General features: G+C 35.5%; 1 protein-coding gene across 13 annotated transcripts in view; it reads right to left on the reverse strand.

Annotated features, from left to right (window-relative positions):
- SNAP91 (synaptosome associated protein 91) overlaps positions 1-24586 on the reverse strand; it is a 142409-nt gene that overhangs the window by 44502 nt on the left and 73321 nt on the right. For 11 of the 13 annotated variants that reach the window (XM_034648074.1, XM_034648070.1, XM_034648076.1 and 8 more), the window contains exons 10-14: positions 19721-19791; positions 17637-17642; positions 14857-14884; positions 11968-12077; positions 9776-9894 (exon numbers count right to left, since the gene is read on the reverse strand). In XM_034648074.1, the coding sequence (XP_034503965.1) occupies positions 9776-9894; positions 11968-12077; positions 14857-14884; positions 17637-17642; positions 19721-19791 (334 nt within the window). The remainder of the gene's footprint in view (positions 1-9775; positions 9895-11967; positions 12078-14856; positions 14885-17636; positions 17643-19720; positions 19792-24586) is intronic. The other 2 variants (XM_034648071.1, XM_034648069.1) reach the window with 1 other exon arrangement.

A 24586-nucleotide genomic window follows, 5' to 3' on the forward strand; every position in this document is an offset into this window, starting at 1 on the left:
AATAAATGCAGGCTTTATGATAGCTGTAGTTTGATTGTAGGACATACCAACCATAGTCAAAGAACTGAGTCCAAGTTTAGCGGCCAGAAAAAAACAACCCTCACCTACACGATTTTTGCCTTCATAAATTTCATATTATTGGATGTTTTTCCATTTGATATATAATCTTTCTGTTTATAAACATTATGTGACAACACACGAGAATTATTTTTAAGATGAACAAGACAGATTTTGTAGCATCAAGACTTTTCAGGCCTTCTGAGGTCTGCATTCCTTTCGGAGGTAGATATTTTCTTAGTGTTCAACAGTGGGATTACAGTTGGCATACTAAATAAAAAGCCTAGGAAGGGTAATTCTTAACTATACTATGGCTTTAGGTTAAATGTTTACAGAGTCCAACAGCATTCTTGTATTCTCAGTCACGTGATATACCCCAGGGATCATAATTGAATTCATGAATGTTACCAGAAATTTATTTTACTCATGAAGAAATTTTATCAGAACTCATTAGGGAGCTCTTTTTTTTAAGAGCCTTAAAAACAATATGAGAACTCAGTAAACTAAAAGTTCTAGAAGACATTTAAAAAACTGAGAAACATAAATTTGACACTAAAAATGATCATATTCATTAAACTATGCAATTTGCCAACCCAATAAATATTAGATAAAGCACTCTACAGACACACTAAGGTAACCAAAGTCCTTCTAACCAAATCTTATGTATTTCATAGCAGCATCAAAAAATTATAGCACACAGGGTACTTCATGTTAGAAACAGTTTTTTAATTTTAGAATATATGCCTAATTAACACCAGGCAAAAAGGAGCTATGTTGACTTGAGGCTGTTAGCTGATCAGGTCCCAAATCCTGAGAAACAGAAGGTACTTCCAATAATGCCTCAAACCAACAGTATCAGGCCCAATACAACTGTTACTCTATACTCATACATCCTAAAATATTAATTAGAAACCAAAGTGGGTCATCAGAAGCCAGACAGACTTGGTTTCTCTATTCTCCTGGCATTGGTGGGATCCTCTCTAGTCTTGCTTTATCAATGGCTAGTTTAAGATGCAAAGTGACTCAGCAGAAGAGCTAAGAGCCGTGTGATTTAATAGTTTCCAAACTTACTACTGTCTATCACAGGGAATGGGCAATTTATTTCGTACATTTGGTAAGTGAGAAAGCAGAATACTATTCACGTGTATTAGAAGGACAGAGAAACAGACATCTTTTTAAAGAGTACAAAAGATTAAAATTCTAGTTCCATGTGTTTGACGAGTGTTTTATTTATTTATTTATTTATTTATTTATTTATTTATTTATAAAGATTTTTATTTATTTATGTGACAGAGAGACAGCCAGCGAGAGAGGGAACACAGCAGGGGGAGTGGGAGAGGAAGAAGCAGGCTCCCAGCAGAGGAGCCCGATGTGGGACTTGATCTCAGAATGCTGGGATCACGCCCTGAGCCGAAGGCAGACGCTTAACGACTGCACTACCCAGGCGCCCCTTGACAAGTGTTTTATTCAGATGGAGGGTTATAAGACTTCTTGCAATATGATGAAAGATGGAAGGTAAAATTTCCTAGGGAAATGTAAGACTGGTGCATAACTGATGTTGAAAACTTTTGCCACAGGTATTAGTCTCTAAAATCTTAATTTTCTGGATGAAATATAATATATGTTACTTATTTCTTGCTTTATGCAAAATATTCCCTACCATAAAACAAAGCCCTACTTTAGGATGATGGAAACAGCTATTATTCTCAAACTACCGCTTTTTATAAAGGATTAAACTACACAAACTGCTCCCACCCAAAACCCACGGAAGCAGAGTTCAATTCACTGGCAAGTAGTACACAATCAGTTATTTTTTTGTATTATGGAAATTGCTAGAAAATATTCACTGTAATTGAGGAAACAAAACTACAACTAAATTAATAAGGAAATCTGTATTTTGCAGTGATATGAAGCTAAACTTCCTAGGTTATTATAAAGATTGAATGTGTTAATATACTTAAGTGCTCACCCATACCTGGAGCATATAAAATGCTTGCTAATAACAATAGCTAACATTTAAGTCAAGTTATAATTTTCATTACAGAACTATGACTTTCAAAGCTTCTATAAATCTTTCCGTGGGTATGTGCGTGTACACACGCATGTTTCCAAAATAGCTCATAGATATGCCCCCAGATTTAATTAACAAGCAAATGGTAATACAGGTCACTAACATTGCTTGTACTGTGGGTAACATTCCCCATGGAAACTATTAAAGTCGTATGATTGCATAATAATGGTGAGCCTTCAAATGGATGTTGGTAATTACTTTCTATTAGGTCTCTTAATTCTAATAAAATCCTAATTAGGTCAACTAATTATAATAAAACCCTACAGGAATTCTATATTTCTCAGAAAAGAGAAATTTCACTTCAAGCCTTTATAATAAAAAATGATCTGTTTCCCACCTCTAAGACACACAGAAACACAACACACATACTCACTTCTTTGTGCTGGGAGACAAATTTATTACGAAGAGAAGAACACTCTCCTTATTATGGGGCCAAAGTCAGGGATTAAAAAAACACTCTGTCTTCTTCCATACATGTTCATTATCAGGCCGCAGAATGCAAATCTTATATGCATTAACTTAGGTTTACGAAAATATGAATTTGCAAAAATGTGGTTGTCTCATGCGAACAGGAAAAATACTATCATTTATAATATGTCCCTTAAAATGGCAATATTTATCAGTACCCATAACCCCCAAGACAAATTCATATACATCTGAAATGGCCTTGGTTGTTGGAAAATGAATCATCTTACTAGCATTATGGTCAGATAAGAATATCCAAATAAGTCTACAGAGTTTCAAGGTTTATAGTTTATTGTTTGGTTATATAAAATGAAAATGTGCTTCAATAATAGAAGTGGCTTGATTTTATCAAACACGACTGAGAAAGTGATTTTATTTATTTTTGCTTAGTCAAATGAGCCAAAACATATTTGTTACGACTTAGCACCACGTTCAACCACTACTGGGTATCTATAGGAAAATGCAAACTGAAGGTATCGAATATTTCTCAATTTCATATTATACAAGTTTACTTCAATTTTTTAAGGCTTATAATTTTTACTATTTTTCTTAGGAATTAGATAATTTATTAGTATTTTTCTCTCTAGCTGACTTTCTAACTACTATGAAATAGTGCAATTATAGATATTTTCTTGAGACAGAAGACTAATGATGTCGAATTATCAAAAAGTGACCATCAGGCCTGAGCCAAGGTCCTGCTAATCTATCAGGTGCTTTGTACTATATAAAAAAAGTGCTCCCTCTGCACCAGCAGATTAGGAAAAGAAAAGCACCTCTTTCTCAAGGAAGAAAAAGGCTCACAGTTTGACTTGCATAAAGCAGGCTGGATCTTAGACCCACTTATCCTGCCTTTGAGCAAGACAAAAACCGCATGTCCCTATTGAACCGCTCTGACTAAAGCCACACTATTCTGCTTTCTTCTATATCCACTGCTATCTTAATGCTTCAATCACCGATAGCTACTTATTTCTAACAAGACTGAAATGTATTCTGATAAAATTGGTTATTATAACTTATTCCTCAGAGTACTGTGTCTTAGCAAAGAGTGTTTGAAGATGGAAATGAATAAAAATGTTTCACTGCAATTTTAAAAGATTTCACCTAGCTTTATCTCTTTACTTGGCATTCTTTTGGTGCAAAATTAAAAAAAAAAAAAAGAAAGAAAAGAATTACTCTTCAATTTAATGCCAGAGAATAAGGTGAAAGGAGACAGTTTACAGTTTCACTGTTTTATTCATTGAAGTTCTAAGTAAATCACTAAATGTTTGATAAGTTCTAAAAATTACAGTGTGAATACATACTGCTTTAAATAGTTGACAGAATTAAAGACTTAATACATTCATATAAAACTGAAAATTTTTTTTGTATAATCCCACAAATTATAATTAACACTAAGCTTTAAATTATAAAGATTCTCTAAAAGTCATTTATATGAATTTATGACCAAGAAAGTCTGATTTAAGGATATGGATTTGAAACATTTTAAATTAACCGGAAAACAAAATTGTTATAAGACACTGTGGTAATGAAAATAAATTATTAGTAAATTGAAATAATCAAACACTTCTGAAAGATGAAGCTCAGAATGAAAACATGAGAGCCAGAAGACTGCACTTATAAAATCTCAGCAGCAATATTTTCCTTTTACCAACTGAAATTTAATAAAGTGAAGTAAGCTGAAAGAGCAATTTTATTTAAAAAAAAATGGATAACTATAGACATAGGAGTTGAACATTTCAACACAGGAGGTTTAAATATTTAAAGTGGAAAAACACCAATATTTAAAATGTTCATATTTATAATTAGCAACTTATCGCAGGACTGGTTATCTGTTGTTTATTTTCTTGCCAAAACAACTTGGAAATAAAATCAAGAGATTATAGCATGTACTCTGATGTCATACTGACACATTGATTTAGCAAGCCCACCCAAGGATTATTTAATTAGCTATGGAAATATAACTTTATTTGACTTTGCAATTTAAATGTTAATTAAGGATTCTGATTCTAAAATGATATATCAAAAGTTACAGATCTTTCCACTAGTGATTCAAGTAATACTCTGTCTTGGAGAAGATAAAAAGATATTTTTATTGCTATATGGGACATTAACTAGTTTTGTATTTAACCTACTTAATTTATTCTAACATTTCTTTTCAAACATGGGTAAATACTCAAGCTCCTCCAAATGTTCTCTGAACCAGGCGCCTGGGGGCTCAGTCAGTTTTAAGCGTCTGCCTTCAGCTCAGGTCATGAGTCCACGGTCGGGAGATCAAGCCCCACATGGGGCTCCCTGCTCAGTGGGGAGTCTGCTTCTCCCTCTCCCTCTGCTACTTTCTCTGGCTCATGCTCGCTCTCTAATAAATAAAATCTTTAAAAAATGTTCTGTGAACCGTCTTTATCATCTTCTTACTGATTTCCTCATCAGTGAGTTAATTCTTTCATCTGTGTTGTTTCTTCCCCCACCTTAGCTTTATCGATGTATATATTTGAGATGTCCAATGCGATGATTTGACATACATATACTTTGGGAAATGATTATTACAATCAACCTAACACATCCATCATCTCACACAGTTACTAGTTACTACCTTTATTTTTGTGCTGAGAAAACTTAAAATTCACTCCCAGCAAATTTCAAGTATACAATAGTATCATTAACTATAGTCACCAGCTGTACATTAGATCTCCAGAACTTACTCATCTTACAACTGACCACTTGCACCCTTTGATCAACATTCTCTCCACCTTTGCCTTACTTGTCATCCCCTGCCAACCATAATTCTACTTTCTGCTTCTGAGAATTTGACTTTTTTAGATTCCACAAACAAGTGAGATCATACATATTTGTCTTTCTGTGTCTGGCTTATTCCCTTAGCATAATGTCTTCCATGTTCACACCCATGCTTTTGCAAATGGGAAGATTTCCTTCTTTTTTAGGGCTGAATAATATTTTATTGGATTTATATATAAGACATTTTCCTTCTCTATTTGTCCACTGACAGACATTTCAGTTATTTCCATATGTTGGCTATTGTGTTTAAAGTTGTGGTGAGTATGGAAATGCAAATATCTCTTTGATATGTGTGTGTATGTATCCATCCAGAAGTAAAATTAGTAAATCATGTGGTAGTCCTATTTTTAATTTTTTGAGGACTAGCTATACTGTTTTCCATAATAGCTGTACCAATTTACACTCCCACCAACAGTATACAGGGTTCCCTTTTTTCCAAATCCTCATCAGTACTTGTTATTGCTTATCTTTTTGGTATAGCCATTCCAACAGGTATGAGGTGATATGATATTATGGTTTTGATTTGCATTTCCCTGATTAGTGATACTGAACATGCTTCTATATATCTATTGGCCATCTGTATGTTTTCTTCGGAAAAATGTCTATTCAGGTCCTCTGTCCATTTTTAAATCAAGTTATTTGGTTTTTTTTGCTATTGAATTGAGTCCTTACATATTTTGGATATTAACTCCATATTAGGTACATGGTTTGCAAATATTTTCTCCCATTCTATAGGTTGCATTTTCATTTTATTGTTTCTTTTGCTGTGCAGAAGATTTTTAGTTTGACATAGTCCTACTGCTTATTTTCACTTTTGTTGCCTATGCTTTTGGTGTCATATCCAAAAAACTCATTGCTAAGACCAGTGTCCAGAAAGATTTTTCTCTGTTTTCTTATGGTTTCAGGTATTATACTTAAGTCTTTAATCCATTTAAAGTTAAATTTTGTGATAAAGTTCCAATTTTATTCTTTTGCATGTGGATATCCAGTTTTCCCAACACTAGTTATTAAAGAGACTATCTTCTCCCCGTTGTGTATTCTTGGTGTTCTTGTCAAAAGTTAGTTGACTCTATGTGTGTGGGTTTATTTCTGGGCTCTCTGTTTATTTCTGTTCTGTTGGTCAAGGTGTCCATTTTCATATCAGCACCATACTGTTTTGATTACTATAGCTTTGTACTATACATTGAAATCAGGAAGTTTGATGCCTTCAGTTTTGTTCTTCTTTCTCAAGTCTGCTTGGGCTGCTTGGGGTGTTTTGTGGTCTGTATAAATGACAGGATTGTTGTTCTATTTAAGGGAAAATGCAATTACAGTTTTTCTAGGGATTTCACTGAATGTATAGATCACTTTATGGACAGTTTGACAATATTAATTTTTCTAATCCATGAATACAGAATATCTTTCCCTTTGTGTTTTCTTCAATTTCTCTCATCAATGTTTAACAGTTCAGTATACAAATCGTTCATGTCCTTGATGAAAATTTGCTCCTAAGTATTTCATTCCTTTTGATGCTATTGTAAATGAAATTGTTTTCTTCATTTCTTTTTCAGATAATTTGTTGTTAGTGTACAGAAAGACAACTGATTTTTGTATGTTGATTGTGTATCCTGCAACTTTACTGAATTCTTTATTAGTTTTACCAGCTTTTTGGTAGAGTCTTTAAGGTTTTATACACACAAGATTATGTCATCTGCAAAGACAATTTGCTTCTTCATTTCCTATTTGGGTGCCTTTTATTTCTGTTTCTTGCCTAATTGCTCTGGCTAAGACCTTCAGCACTATGTTAAACATAAATGGAGAGTGGGCTGGACTGAAATGGGGTGGGAGGGATGGGGTGGCTGGGTGATGAATACTGGGGAGGGTATGTGCTATGGTGAGGACTGTGAATTGTGTAAGACTGATGAATCACAGACCTGTACCTCTGAAACAAATAATACATTATATGTTAATTTAAAAAATAAAAAAGAAGTGGAGAGTGGGCATCCTTATCTCGTCCCTAATCTTAAGAGAAAAAGGTTTCGGCTTTTCACCACTGAGTATGATGTTAGCTGTGGGCTCATCATATATGGCCTTTATAACATTAAGGTACATTCCTTCTACACATAATTTGTCAAGAATTTTTTATCATGAAAGGATGTTGAAATCTGTTAGATGCTTTTTCTGCATCTATTGAGATCATATGATTTTTTTTTTTAAAGTAGGCTCCATGTCCAGGATGGAGACCAACACAGGGCTTGAACTCATGACCCTGAGATCAAGACCTGAACTAAGATTAAGAGTTGGATGCTTAATCAAATGAGCTCCCCAGGCATGCTGAGATCACATGATTTTTATCCTTCATTCTGTAATATCATGCTTACTGATTGTATATATTGAACCATCCTTCCATCCTAGGAATAAATCCCACTTGATCATGGTGTATGATCCTTCTAATGTGCTGCTGAATTTTGTTTGCTAATATTTTGATTTCTGTTTAGTTCTTTCTTACGGCCTTTATCTCTTTATTAAACTTCTCATTTTGTTCATGTATTGTTTTCTTGACTTTGTTCTGTTGTCTATTTCTGTTCTTTTGCATCTCACTGAGCTTCGTTAAGATGATTATTTTAAATTCTTTGTCAGGCAATTCATAGATTTCCATGTCTTTGGCATTGATTATTACAGTATTATTAGCTTCCTTTGTTGGTATCATGTTTGTTTCCCTGATTCTTTGTAATCCATGTAGACTTCTGTTGGTATCTGTACATTTAAAGAAGTAAATAGCTCTTCCAGTCTTTAAAGACTCATTTTGGCAGGTAAAGACTCACTTGCTCTGCGCTAATGACACTGCCCAGAGTATCAGAACAGAATCACAATTGAGTGGGTTGGAGCTGGGTCACGTGGTTACCTGCTGGGTATGCTGTGATGCCCATGGTTGATGGGCCTCTTGCCAGGGACTTGGATGGGTTTGGATCTGCCTCATCCCTGGGTGGACCTTGGTCAGTAGGGCTAGAACTGGGACAAGGGTCCATTTCAGGATCTGTAGTTGAGTCCACAGATGGTGGGCTGGTTAGCAAATGCATGGAAAGGTGTGGCTCTCACTGGGTCCCTGGATAGGCAGGTCTAGTCCTGGACCATAGCTGAACGGAGCTGGGACCAAGTCAGAGGGCTGCTTTAAAGTCCATAGTTTGGACCAAGGTCAGCAGGCCTGCCTCTGGGGGTAGGGACAGATGTTTCTCTTGCTGGAATCCTGGGCAGGCAGGACTGCTTCCAGACCATGACTGAGAAAGGCTGGAGCTGGGTCACAGGCCATTTCAGAATTCACAGCTGAGACCAAGGTCAGGAGACCTGTTATGCAAGGCAACGGCAAGTATGGCTCCTTCTGGGTCCTTTGACAGATGTTGCTGATGACAGGACCAAAGTCAAACAGGACTGTAAATGCATACATAGGAGCATGGTGGTATTTCCAGATCTATAGCCAGGGCCAAGGTTGGCGAGTCTCCTATCTGGGTGTAGGCTTGCCTTCTCAAAACAACCTTCCTTGATCTTAGGCTCCCTTGGGGTTTGAAAACCTCCTACCTGGATCCCAAAGCTCCCATAAAGGCACTTTGTCCATGAATGGCTGCCAAAATTATTTTTGCTGTGGGGAGCTACGATGGGGCACCTCCTATTCCACCACATTGCTTATGTTATTCCCTCTGTGTTCTTCCTATAGTTGTAGGAATCATTTTTAAACTTAAAAAAAAATTATTTTGAGATTTTGGTGCAATAGGGCAATGTATTTAAAACCAACTCAGTACAGCCCTGAAAATAATTAGTTTATTTTATATTATTATTTGATTTGCTTTTTAATCAAATACTTGTAAAATTTTAATTTTTTCAAGATCCATGAATAAAAATGGGAATCAAGTACTTAGGTATGATTCTTCTCAGTTAGTTTAGTATGGATCTTCTCCGGCACAAACAAGAATCTACCCCAGATTTCAGCTGCCTGAAGTCAAATTCAACATGAATTAAAACCAATTTAGGCATAAAGGAATCCAGGAAGGAGGCTACACCTGAACAAATCAAATTAGAAGTGTTGCCTTGAGTAATCTCAGAAGTTCACAGGAACATCCAATCCTCTAATGCCTGAATCTCTAGAGACCAATTATTAAAAATAATCAGAATTTCAGAATAGCAAAGAAAAATACTGCCTTTGTTCCAAGTCTTAAAATGAAAACTATATGACTACTACAGAGAGACTTTTCCGCCTCTCTCTCAATATACATTCAAATCAGCAGATGCCATTCTTACCACTTTCTCTCCAAGTTTCTAGCAACATCTTGGACAATTAGAAGGTAAGTATAACAATAACAGCCTGAATAAAAACAACTGACTAGAAAAATGGCATGGCGGTCTGGTTTCACTCACCTCCCCATGCAGTGGCTCCCCCAGAAGGTGGTGGTGGCGCTGGTGTTGCGGCGGCTGCCGCTCCCCCGGAAGAAAAGTCTGGCTGGAGGTCCAGGAGATCACTAGATGGTTTAGAAGTGCTGAAAGGAAAATGCAATTTTAAAATCAGATTTTAAAATTTTATAATGTGAAGATGCTTTTAAGTAAAGACTGATGCAGAAAGCATCAAAGATTTTGGATATTTTAAATCCAGTAAGAGAATAATATTTTGGAAAGTATAGCATATGTTCTTCTATAGGCTTGGCAAACTACTTTGTAAGGGGCCAGAAGCTAAAAATTTTAGTTTGTGGGCTAGATGGCCTATCACTATTTATCTCTGCCAGTATAGCATGAAATAAGACACAGGCAATATATAAACAAATGAACGTGCCTTTGTTCCAATAAAACTTTATTTATAAAAACAGACAGTGGGCTAGCTTCAGCCATAGGCCATAGTTTGCCAATTCTTGCTCTATACAGAATAACACAGGTAAACCATCCTTCAAGCAATGGGCCACTCAACAAATCATAAAGCAGAAATTAAAGGGAAAACCCAAAGACCTCAAATTAAGGGGAAATTTTGTCAAATATGTTAATGTCCACTGGGTAGCATCTGAAATGCTGGTTAGGAAGACTGTGATAAAAGGAAGCATACTCCAAATAGTAAAGGCATTAGAGTAAGAGAATTACGGGTAATTTTTCCCTTTTTTCTATTTTCTAAATTTTTTTGTATGGAAGAAATTCTTGCCTTAATAATTTATTTATAAAGCAAAGAATAGTAAAATGAATAATCACTAATATACCTTTTCTCTAAGTTAAACTATAACATACCAAGTTTGCCTATGAGAGGCCTCATCTAAAATACTTCTGTATTTTTTATTCTCATTCAGTTAGGGCTGTGTATTTCAAAGCTCCTCCATCTGCAGAAGTTCCAAGGAGGAGCCTAGAGCTTGGCTATCCAAAGTGTGATCTTCAAACTACTAAAATCCTGAGACATTGTTAGAAGTACAGAATCTTGGGTATAGCCCATATCTTCTATATCTTCATTTTAACATGGCCCCAGGAGTTTCATTCAGGTTTGAAACACAATGGCCCACAGGCTATCAGACCAGGTACCAAGCCACCACGGTGCCAGATTCCCCACCCTTCCTCATAAAAGCAATTCCATCTTTACCTTTTTTACATATTAGATTTCCAAGTAATCTTTTGAAGAAAGGATTCTGTTTTTTGTTTGTTTGTTTGTTTTTTAATTTCAAAGCACCTGAAACTCACCTGGTTTTGATTTCCATGTCATAAACATAACTGGTCTAAGTGCCAGGACAGGGAAACATATGATTCAGACCTGAATCAAAGCTTTTAGTAGAAGCATAAAGTACATAGTATAGTATATGGTATCTAAGTATAGAGGCAAGAAGGACTTGGTTTTATCAAACTTGTGATAATTAAAAGCAGAACTAGGCAAGTAGGGGTAACGCACATAGTTAGTATGGGTGCATGAATTTATTGCTCAGTTCAAAATTCAGGTCTCCAAATACAGGGCACTCATAAGCAGTCACAGATACCATAAATCCTCTCAAGACAAAGAACCAAAGGGCGACCTAAAATTACTATCTGAAGAACCTATTTTGAGTTGGGGTTTCATCTGAGGCAGCCCAGAGATTTTACCCAATGCACAGCCGTCTCCACCTTTCTCACTAATGTTCTGACCTTTCGGTGCTATAAAAGCTGATCGGGAAGATCCCGATGGTGTCTTTCTACCACCAGAGTCTGAGTTCCTCTTAAGCACCAACTAACTGGCCTACAACTGAACAGCTGTTGTTGTTGTTGTTGTTTTAAGCACCTTAAGACACTGTTTAAATTTCACACAAGCAGCAGCTAATCTCTGACATCATTTTCCGTATCTTCTCAACTTCTTCCATCTCCTTTCCTAACTGTGTGAGCAAGCAGGTGATTTCTACAGCTTAGGTCTTGCTGATGCTTTGAGGGTACAGGCCTAGGGAACAGTAGAAAATATAAAATAACTTACTTTGTGAACCTAAACATAGCCCAAACTATCACTATCTAGTCCTAACTAGATTTCATTTTGTGAAAACATCTGGGTTCAGTACATAAAAATAGAACAAAAGTGTAATCAAAATATTAATAAACAGTTCAGTGCCTACTCATTAACTAACCTGACGGGGACAGCCGCAGATGCAGTTGCAAATAAATCCACCGGTGGGGATGTATCGATAGTTTTAGCTGGTGTAGAATTAGGAGACGTAACAGTTGTGGCTGGAGAAGACTGAAAGTGAAGACGTACAACACACTCTAGTCAAATGCTAATCTAAAGGACACAGAGCAACGGGACCTCCGCTGTGCAGGCCTCTGACATTCGCAGCAACTTTTTGGTAACTCCTTGTGGGAGAAAAAACTCGAGAAAATTTGAAATGGAGAACTGTAATAAGTAATCAATATCGGACAAAACAGCTTTCAAATTTTAAAAGTTATATGCAATATATATATAATTATGTTTAAAATATTTGGCTTAACATTGCAATGACTTCTGCTCATGTACTTAAAATCAAGGCTAACTGGTATTTCCAGTTATGTTTACATAAAATTAGCAGGAAAGATCTTACCAGCTGCTAAAAATGAAAATAATTATCAATTATTGTGATAAATGCTTTAAAATCAAGGCCATTCTTTTTCCTTTGCATCCTAACCAGACTTCATATAAAGTCTTCTCAGGTGTCTTTAAATTCTAGAAATCTAACTTTCAAAAGAGTTCACAGATGGCAGAGAACAATACATAACAAGATTTAAGTCACTGACAGTTTAAAGGTATCATGACTATATCCCATCACTAATATGACACAGATAAAACTAAAAAAGTAAAATAAAATCTAACATTTATTGTCCTGGACTGGTTTATTTTTAAAAAGAGAACTTAATAGTCAGTTAATATATTAAAAGATAAGATTTTTGCTGAGGTAACTATCCTAATTCTATTTCCCTTTATTTGGTATATTTAATTCTCCATGTATTTACAAGAGAAAGATTAATGGGGCATCTCAAACCAGTCCACTGATACTTACTCTAAGTGGAAATGTGATAAACAGCAAGTAAAACATGCAGACAAGACTACTCAAAGGCTATCAGATGCTGCTATAAATGGACACCTAATTTCAAATAGACTAAACTTAAAGAAAGTTTTAAAAAGTATAAATTAAGAAAAAGGACTGAGGAGATAACGTTAAGGGGTTTTCAGACTTAAATAGTACTTGTCTAATATCTATTTGTCCAAGAATCAAGAAGTCAAAATTCAATAGATACACAAGTGTTAAGTATTCGGTGTATCAAGGAAGACAAACACATGAGCAATATGCATATTGCTGCTCAGAAAACATCAACTCAAGCCTTCCTCTTCACCAAAAATTCAAAATTTTCAAATGGAATATGAAAGATTATCAAGGGAATAGAAAGGACCGGCCAAATTTAATTTGTATGCTATCCACTGCGGACGCTGACAACTCCTCTAAAAGAAATTAGTGTGTGTTTTTTTTAGCCAATACATGTAAATAAGCTTAGAAAGTAATGTTTATGAAGATACCACTGAGAACTTAAAGACAAAAATGAAGCCACCAACATAAATGCAGAAATGAAGGTCTTCAAAGGCTCATTAAGAACTGCTCTGTAACAATAAGCTCTGAAGAAATGAGAGAGCTAGGGAAACAGAACCAGAATAATTCTGTTATTACAAAAAGAAAACGTCAAAAAAATTCAATTTGGCCAAAATGTAGAGACAGACCATCCCCAATGATGCCATAATTTTCACCACACTCTACTCTGCAGTCATACGTTGGAATTTTTCACACAGACATAATGATTTTAACCCAGTTTTATATCAGAATCACCAGGGAGCTTTTTGTTGGCTTGAGCTGCCGGAGGGAATCTTAGGCAGAGAGCCAGGTACTGACACAGTACAGGGTGTCTGGGAACCACCAGTGCAGTCATAATGACATCCTTCATGTCTGTAATAACAGCAGTCACATAATGGAAATTTGTCATAGAGGAAAGAGCACATTTATTACATTTTTGTCTGAAAAATACAATGGCAAATGTGACGTACAGACCTAGGGAAATAAGTACTATTGTCACTGATAACCCTAATCCTGTCCTTCAATGTGATAAAAAAGAGGGAGGAGAAAGTTATTAAAATTATTACAGTGGAGTGTCTAAAAGGCATGCTTGCAGAAAGACACTCAACCACAACCAACGTCTTTACCATTCAAACACGTATAAAATTATGTGTTTTATCTCACAGGGCTGGGATTCAGAATACGTAGGTGCTTTGTAACTAGTCTGCTTTCAATTGTAATATACATGTATGACAATTTCTCCTATTTAAAAAAAAAAAACAGTCGAAATAGAGGACTAAGTAGACATTGCTATACTACACCAGACTGAGAAACTAATATAAAGCAGAATACACAAAATCCACCTTTCCTTTCCTCAAGAAATTAAAAATAAAATTAGCATAAGACCCAGAAATTCCACTTTTGAGTATATACCTGAAAAAACTGAAAGCAGGAACTCAAACAGGTATTTATATACCCACGTTCACACAGCAGTATTATTTACAACCACCAAAAGGTGGAGCAACCCAAGTGACCAACTGACAGATGGAAGAAGAAAACGTGGTGTATACGTAAAATGAAATGTTATTCAGACTTAAAAAGGAAGGATGTTCTGACATATGCTACAACATAAATAAATCCCCCAAGATATGATGCTAAGTAAAATGAGCCAGTCAAGAAAGGACAGACACTGGCTGATTCCACTTATTTGAGGTACCTAGAGTAGTCAAACTCACAGAGACAGAAAGTAGAATGGTGGTTGCCTGGGGCTGAGGAGAAGGATGTGGAGTTAGTGTGGAAAGGGTGCAGAGTTTCAGTTTTGATGACAAAAGTTCTGGAAATGGACGATAGTGATGATTGCACAACATGAATGTATTTAATGCCATTGAACTGTACACTCAAAAATTCCTAAAATGGTCAAAACAAAACAAACAGCAAACTTACCTTACTTAATGGAGAGGGAGCACCAGATCTAAAAGGCAACCAAAAAAATTAAAACTGAATATACGTGAATACATTTGTAGAATCATTTAAGTTTGATATCACTTGGACAAGCTTTAACTGGTTTATATACAGAAGTCTTAGCAATGGATAAACTACTTTTTAAAAAATAATTTATCCTTCACTCAATTATGACATCCTCTTTCAATGCTTTCCATTCACTTAATTTCTAATACTAGAAGTTCTTAAACCCAAGTTTTTTCCTATATCTCTAGCAACTCAATCCTTCAAGTTGATCATTATTGCCTGTGTCCAACAAAAATAAAACTGGAATTTTAAAAATGTTGCCCAGACTTGGGGAAAACAAGGCTTTACAGAATTAAAAAAAAAAAAAACCAACCCTCTGGCTTATTATTTTAAAAAGTTAGAAAACTCATTAAGGTACATTGTGATTCATTTAATCATAATTGTGATGCATAAAAGGAACATCAGAGTTTAAAAAATCCCTATGAAATGTGTCTCAACTTCCACATGTATCCTCCTGGTTTGTTTTTTTCATGGCTATAATGAAAACGATCTATGGAAAATATTCCCATTATCCTGTTAGACCTAGTGGGAGCTTGAAAAAGAACAGTAACCTCAATGATCATTTCTAAGGGAGTGAGGGAAAATTAGGAAGGAGTAAAATTTTTTTTTTTTTTTGGTGAGATTATTGCTAGCACGGACTTGTACATCATTTCTAGCAAAGTGCTTCAGAAATGACTGCATAAACAGTTTACACTTTACCAACCCAGGTTGGTGAAAAATAAATGATAAAACAAAATGAAGAAAAAACACATTTCAATAGGAAGCCTACTATCCGAGTCTTAGAATATGGCAGGGATGGCTTTCCACTCATCTACAGAGAAAATCGTACAAGCGGTACTAGCCAAATAAAATTAGCAGAGATTTAGTAACTGAAGTTTTGTACAGTACCATGAATTTTTGTTTTATTGAATGTAGCAAAACAGATTTAATAATATACATCACATTAATACCTTCCTTTTAAGTTCAACCTTATTGGCACAAGAATCAGTTTGCCAAGCTCCTACACGAGTGCCATTACTAAATGACACTTCTAATTACCCATGGTTTAAGCAAATAAATGAAAATTTGTCTCTGTCCAACCATCATCCTACTTACTGCAGTGTATCTTATTTGTCTGTTTAGTAATCTGTCTTTTCCAAATGCTAAATTCTTTGAAGGAAGGGAATCTATCCCATTACTTTATATGCCCAGCACTTTACACAATACCTGGCATTTTGCAGACACTGATATTTCTGTATTTGAATTTTGGAATAAGAATGCATTCATATACTCTTTGTATAGAAAATAAATTAACCAAAAGTCTTAAAAATTATTTTGTGTGAAACTGACCTGTCAGGATGGGTGACCTCTGTTCCAATGGACCACACTTAGCCTTTGCCATGATTTCATCTAAGAGGTCAGAACCAAAGGTATGCTTCCAATGGGGCCATGGCTTTAACAAGCATCATTAATCACTGATTAAAATATGAGGGCTCTTGAGGCTCAGAGAAGTGCCTCATAATTCTTTAATGGTGGATTTAAGACTCTCGTCCAAGACCGTCCGATGCCCGGAGCCTGTGCTCGTTTCACATTCCAGACTGTCCTGATGCAAATTCAGATGGGCCCGGCACGAGTTTTCCTCTCTTCCTTTTACCTGTTTCTTCATTGATTTACTACCCTACTATCGGTCACTTGCCCTTTATAAAAGAAAATGCTACAATCTTTTATGTATACAGATAATGACACTTACTAAAAATCAATACTTATTTTTTAATGATTTCAGCGAGAGAAATCTAGTACATAGTGAACTGCACTGGAAAGAATAAAGCATGAATATAATTTTAAAAGAGAATGAATGATGTAGTCCTATCCTAAATTCTGTGAAATGCTACAAACAAATCTATGGGTTTTTATGATGAACATAGAAAATGCCAAGGTTTACCTCCAGGATATTAATACTAAGTCATCAAAAGAGGAAACTTTGTCTTATGTACCCAACAATAATCTCTACATAATTTTGCCTATAAATGCTAGCCAGAAGACAAACCAAAAAACAAAATACAGATATGAAAAACCTATCTACGTCTTCCAAATAATTTTAATTACAATTGATTATCAGGTTTCCTATACCCTCAGCACTTAGTAAACCCACATGTAAAATAAAATCAATTTCTCTTTTGTTCTATGGAATCACAGAAACACACAATATACAAATATATCACACGGTATTGCATAAAACTTCAAAAATGAGTATCAGTAAATAAAAACCACTAAATATAAAGAGCACACATATTTTTATGGTAGACATTTGGAAACGCTTCATTGTCTCAGAGATTAGAATCACTTTATACTGCTACTTAAAGACAGACAACTTTAATTTTCCTTATAACATTGTCTTTTGGCACTTCTGCCGTATGCCATGGGAAAATCTTTTGTTTACTAATCAAATAAAAAAAATTGATTTCCAAAATCTAAGAGGAATAAGTACACCTAAGAGAGATTGTTAGTCTTGATTTGAGAAGATCAAAACAAAGTAAAACCATTTATGCCAGTCACCTTGGGAGACAAATAAAAAAGTATAATGAAAAAACACAGATGTGTAAAATTGACAGAAATCAGTTTTAAATGTTCTGAATACCAAATGTGGAATCTTAAGAGTGCTTTTTGCATTTTTAGTAATAACCAAATGCAAAAAAGCCACTCAACGTAGTACTCACCCTTCACTTAAGTTCCCAGGTAAGCACAAACATACAAAGAAGAAAACAGTTAACTACTATAGTCCATTTATTTTAAAAATAGGGAATCAGCAAAAGACAAGTTCATATGTGGTCTCAGCCAATTCAGAAAAGAAATATGACAAGCATAAAATGATTTTAAAGGAGAGAGAACCATTATGCTCAGTCAAAGGGAATTCAAAACAGAAGGTCACTGGATTTCTATTTCCCTACCCTTAGTAGTTACCTTGTAACTATGTGTACAAAGCTGTTTTCCAAAAATAGTTTACAGCAGCCACAAGGGGGCGAATTTAGACTTGAAGTTAGGGCTAATGAAATTCACCCCAGAAGGCTGCTTTTTCTGGTGACTGCAGTACTGGCAGATGTAACATGGGAAAGTGTGGCTCTGTGAGGGGTGCGGGGGACCCCGAAGGGAGAGGAATACAGAGAAGCTGACTTTTCACCAAGCCTCCTGCGTTGCCTTGCCAACAGAGAGGCTTTAAGTCCTGAGGATATGCATATCTCCTTCGCCAAAGAGGTCCTTCTACCACAGGGGCAGAGACATCTCTTAGGCTTCCTGCCTCCTTTTGCTTAAATCCTACACAACTCCTTTGGCTTCTTAGATATTCTTATACAGGGTAGCCCCAGCAATCACTGGAAGTGGGCATCTTAATGCACTCTCACGTCTTTTTGTTGGCATCAATCTATTCATAAAAGTCTGACCATCCAAGGCCACAGTGAAGCAGGCATTGACCTTGCACTTGCACTGTGATAACAATCTTAACAGAGCCCCTGAGAGGTCCTGTCACGCGTCATACCAAACAGCTCCACCGTAACTGCCCAAAAGATTCCTACACAGTTGTTCATGGTCGGAAATTTAAAACATGCAATACTTTTTAGACTAACTTGGAAAAGACGACAGAAATGACACTTAGCTAATGGAACAACAAGCAACAAGTAACATCAGGACACGAATAGATTCTCGGCAAACACCAAGAGAGAAGAAAACGGGAAGGAGTTGCGTTTTGATAGCTGTATCATAGGCAAAATCCACGGTCAGCATACAGCCCTGCAATGATCAGTTCCTAGGTTGTCTCTGTTAACTTCTGCTGTCAATCTAAATGAAACAAACATAAAGCTGGGACCAATAGACAGATTTCAAACTGATCTGTAGAGAGAGATACAGGTGGAGATAATGACATATAAAACTGTCCCTGAACTTTAGAATCAGAAAACCTATCTAAACCGCATATGTGGGGAAAAAATGGCCACAACACAGGGCAGTGCATGATTAAGGAAGGCTTAAGGACATAGCCCTCCCAGGATGGGTAAGATTTACACACACAGAGACAAGGAGGGTAGGCATCCAAGACTAGCAGAATTATAACTTGAGCAAGGCACAAAGACTGGAAAGCACTGGGTCCTGTGAATAGACAAGTCTGATACTTGCTAGAGAGAAGAAAAGAAATGGAACCTGCATATTTTTTGCATGCAATGAGGAAAAAATAGTGAAAAACGTATGTGCCTGGGCACAGAGGTATGCAAATCCAGTAAAACTGCACTTATTGCTGATTGCCATTCACTCTATAAAAAAGATCCCTGAGCAAAATGTCAGCAGCATGCCATGCTGAATGTTTCAAGTGGGGAGAGTCTGAAATGCAGACAACTATACTTGTGGGCTTTGCTTTTTTCACAGCAGGGTTGGTAATGTAACAATGTTCAAGGCTACCTATGAAACTGCTTGTTTTCCTCATGCCCAATGATAACAGCCTCACTTTTTAAACATGAACAACTCTTTTTCGGTATATTGTGAATCCCCTGTAAGGGCAACTATATACATCAGCAAGTTCAGACAACGTAAGTCCAACATAGTAATTTGCTGCATTAGCCGGCAGATAGATTGCCTGTGCATGGGGTCACACTGTCGTAAGTTAATCAGATGCGAGTTTTGAGGGAACCTAGAAGAATTACAATAAAGCATACCCTAAAACTGTAGGAGTAAAAGTGGTACTGTGATACATCTCATTCTTATAAAGAACGACTGTAGCATTTTTCATCTTATTTAGAATTATACAACTAATGCGTACTTGTTTCCGGGTTTCTTTCCTTCTAATGTATTTAGATGCTGTTCAAGGGTCTCCATAAGACTGCTGGGAGCCTACAATAAGAAAGTAAAAATAAATGTCTGCATTGCTTTCTTTCAAAGTAAATACACTGGAACATCATTGTAACTTTGTATGGCGGAGCTCTATGGCTGGACCCCACCACAGATGTGAGATCATTTCCTGCCAGATTGTTTTGGCACGTAAATATTTAAGTCCCATGGACTCTCAGGCCCATCTTACATAGAGTTAACTCCACTGCCCAACAAATGGCACGACAGTGTTTCAGTGTGCAGATTACACTGGATAGACTTTTTCTATGATCTTACTTATACACACTAAACTCAAATCAAGTCCACCATGTTTTCACAAGACTGCAAAGGAACAGGTATTTGTATCCAAGTAAAAAACTTAAGTGCCCAAATACAAACGTACAGAAGTTTGAAAATACTGTTGAATCTCACTTATCTATGTGTGACTGAAATGTTAGCAAAAATTGCTACTATAGTAAATAAAAGTTGGGGGGTGTAGGTGATAGTTGTGGAGAAGAGGATACATCTTTAATAGTCAACAACAATTAAGATTTTCTTAATATTGAGCTATTTAATTTATATACATAATGTTAAACTACTGTGTATAAGATTTAATATATTTCAACTCTTTTACTAAAAGGTACCTGAATGTTTATTTTTATATTAATATTTTAGGCAATACAAAGTGATGGCATTTTACTGTATATTAGAAAGAAAAATAATGAGTTCATACATATATTCCACCCTATCTATTCCTCAAGCATTAGAAATTTAATGTCATCTTTAAATAATTTTTTTAAATAATTTTTTTATTATATTATGTTAGTCACCATAGAGAAAGACAATTATCATATGGTTTCACTCATTTATGGAACATAAGAAGTAGGAAGATCTGTAGGAGAAGAAAGGGAAGAAGAAAGGGGGGGTAAACAGAAGGCGGAATGAATCTTTAAATAATTTTAACCTAAATTAGACCTTAACAGTGTAAGCATTCAACAAATAGCATTCCATGAATGAAATATGTAACTACATTTAGAGAAACCTTTAATTCTAACATTTATTCTTCAAATTAATATGAAATTAATTTTGAAGACCTTTGACCATGCTAAATGCTAAAATAGCTCACAGAATTTAAGGAAATTCATATAACTGTACATTTTACATTGTACCTATAATGACAAAATCAAGTAGAATTCTTATTAAGAATTTTTAATTTTAAAAGTTCAGGATATTTAATATTTTTCACTTCACTAATAGATTCATGAACCATCTTAACAATTATGTGATTATTATACATGTAATTATATTACTATTAAAATATAAATTACTAAGTGAACAAAAATATTAACTTGCTTAAAGTGATGGAGGTAGGATAGAAAGTCCCTATGAGCATTATCTAAAAAGCTATGGCCTATAGAGTAGAAAAAGAAAAGATTATAGGGGATAGAATAAATTTAGAAAGTTATAAAAATTAGAATTTAAAAATATAACTCAGGTGGAAACAGACTTACTCAACAAATTTCAATAAACTGCAACCAAGAGTATATATCTAAGTTGTAAAAAAATAAATTTTTTTAGAGATAAGGAAAATGTTGCTCCGTAGAACACAGCATACTACAAAGACATATTCATTTAATAAACAGAATATGCACTGTATTCTTAAAAGCAAGAAAATAGAAAAGGCTTCACAATTTTTAGGTGAATTAATTTCAAAATTATCATGCTAATTATCATAAAAATAATAATTACTATAATTGTCATAATAATGGAATTTAGGAAGCTTGGACATATAACTTCAAAGTTTTCATATTTCTTTTTTTTCCACTGGGATCACAGTAAGGAAAAAATAAATCAAGCCACAGAACCTCTCTCTGGTTACAAGACATAGGTCCTCTAAATGTTAAATGCAACGTAAAGAAAATGCGATTCCATGTTAAAACTGTTTAAAAGGACAAATGCTTACGGTCACAGAACAGAACAATATGGGATAACAAAAAAAAGAGGTGGTGTTTTCTCCTATAAACTTCCTTAGTTATCTTAAGAACACACAAACCAAAAACCAGGAAGACAGTTTGCAATTTCATTCTTTTTGCAAGGTTTCTTAATCATTTGTGGATGAAAAGTTTAAAACAAAGTAGCAGTCACAAAAATAACAACAGTTATTACCACAACACAGACTACAAAACTGACTTTTGTCTTTGAGGGAAGTTATTTTGTGATAAATTGCACATAAAATTAAGTTTGGAGCATTTCATCTCAAAGATTTAAAAATACTTCATCATTCATATTTCTTCTAAGGACATGGCTGAAATCTAATAGAAATAAATTCCTCAAATGTTTTTGGAGGGGAAAAAACCTATTTTGGTCATAATGTTCATAAATGCAGGAATACTGGCTGCCTCTTAACTCTATCTATGGCACTAAGTCTATCTTGGCATGTAGGAGACAAAAAAGCAAAAACTGTCTCAACTTTCCAAAGAACAAAACTTTGAGAATGCCTCTGCTGTTGAAAAGGAATTTAAAAGAACAAACTATAATTAGTAGGCTCTTTAGTTGCTTATTTTTAAAAATGGCCAAGTCAATAGACCAGTCAGATGGGAACAGCAACCCCAAAATCAAGAGTCACTCTGTGGAAGCTAACAGGTAACAGCTATGTATCACGGTTCCTGATTCATCAGTGGTACGGGTTCTTTAAAAAACCTTCTCTTTACCCGTAGTTTTCAGATCAACCAGAATTCCTAACATCAAAACCTAAGATGTTTTTCATAAGTGGAGATATTTTAAATTTGGAATGCACACACACACACACACACACACACACACACAGAGACACACACGCCAAACAGGAAATGATATTTTGGAAATCCTTTTCTTGGAACAAGTTCAAAGCTGACTGTGAGTCTGGGATCCAAAAGGAAGCATCCATCTACTTGCACATGCTCTGGATGCTACAGCATCACTAAAACCAAACGGGAAAAAAAAAGCAACAAAAAGATCATTCGAATTTTTGATCTTTGGATCTAAGAAACCATTTGAAGGTGCTGAAAAATATTTCAGTTCTGATATCGCATTCCACTTCTCAAGCAATACAGCACTTCTGAATGATCTGTTAAAAATTCACTGATGTTCATAAATCACTTAAATGCAATCATGATGATATCATAGGCACAATTATTTAAAGAGGGCTACAGATGACCACACTGGTATTTATATTGTGCATTTTCCAACCAAAATGATGTCTATTAAATTCCTCTTCTCTGCCTTGCTGCAAGAGGAATTCTAACCTTTTTTTCAGTTATGATCAGCCTATTCTTACCCCAGTCACTAGGTAGCCTCCTAATCTCCATCTCCTCTTTAACCCTTATCCATGTTGGGTATTTTGGTTCATTGCCACAGTTAGATTCAGTGGCCATGGTGGCCACAGGGGAGCTTGGCAGAGAGCAGAGATTAGGTTCTAATCTCAAAGGTGTTAAACTGAGTCCATCCAACCTGGTACTTCTGACCCATCTCCAGATTAATCCTGCTCCGACACTGTCTAAAGGACTAACCCCAGAACAGCTCACATTCCAGCTCAGACCTGATCATACTGTCACAGTGGGTCTAAGCGGCCAGGTCAATGAGAAGCCTCTGCTAGACCTGTGGAAGGGTCATATTTATTCTAAATAAGAATTAGGGAGAGTGTTTAGCTCTGTCACTTACAATCCCAACAGAAATCACGATTTGGTTACTTATTAAGAAATTTCAAAAGCACACAATACTTTTGTACTGAGATTTAAATATATGCTGGAGAAATGAACCCAGAGAATTTTTGTGTGTGTATGAGGAGATAGTTTTTATTTATTTATTTATTTATTTATTTATTTATTTATTTAGATTTTATTTATTTATTTGACAGAGACAGCCAGCGAGAGAGGGAACACAAGCAGGGGGAGTGGGAGAGGAAGGCAGGCTCCTAGCAGAGGAGTCTGATTTGGGGCTCAATCCCAGGACCCCAGGATCACACCCTGAGCCGAAGGCAGCCGCTTAACCGCTGAGCCACCCAGGCGCCCCGAGGAGATAGTTTTAAAATAAATGCTAACATGGAAGTTTATGTGGCTCTTCAGGTCATAAAAGAAAAGCAGAGAAAAGAATGATATTAGATTCTAATGAATACCAAAGAATACCCAGGGCAAGATTTTACCTTCTTTAAGGACAGGATCTCTGTTCCCCAAATTATGATAACACAAGATGTACCATTAAATACTATGTCTCTCGGCTACTTCTTCAGAGAAGGAGATTCTATAAATTATAATAACTATTATAGTAACATTCAAAATTAAATCCAAGTATGCAAGTCCTTTTTTCACTGACATACTACAATTTTCTAAAAAAAAAAAAAAAAAAGAAAGAAAGAAAGAACAGGTAGGGCCTGACTTCACGACCCTGAGATCACAACCTGAGCTGAAATGAAGAGTCAGACACTTAACCAACTGAGCCACCCAGGCGCCCCAAACAAAAAAAATATTTAAGTATTCTTTTAAACTTTTGTCTCTTTCAGATATTATACAAACTGAGACAAATGAGGACCTATTTTCTTCTTAACTGAGAGCCTCTCTGATAATATAGTTTTACTTTTATTCCACAGTAAAAGCAGTCTATACAGTTGAAATAAAGATGACTTACCATTTCTAAAAGCCACTTATTGAGCAAAATATTTAAATATCTACCTTTTTTAGGTTAATATGTATTATTTATCTAGGCTATTTTACCAAACTACAATGCAAATATTATCATTAAATAATTAAAAATTAAAGCACATTGATTGTCTTCACTTTTTATT

Source organism: Ailuropoda melanoleuca, chromosome 19 (assembly GCF_002007445.2).
Source record: "Ailuropoda melanoleuca isolate Jingjing chromosome 19, ASM200744v2, whole genome shotgun sequence".
Taxonomy (NCBI): Eukaryota; Metazoa; Chordata; class Mammalia; order Carnivora; family Ursidae; genus Ailuropoda; species Ailuropoda melanoleuca.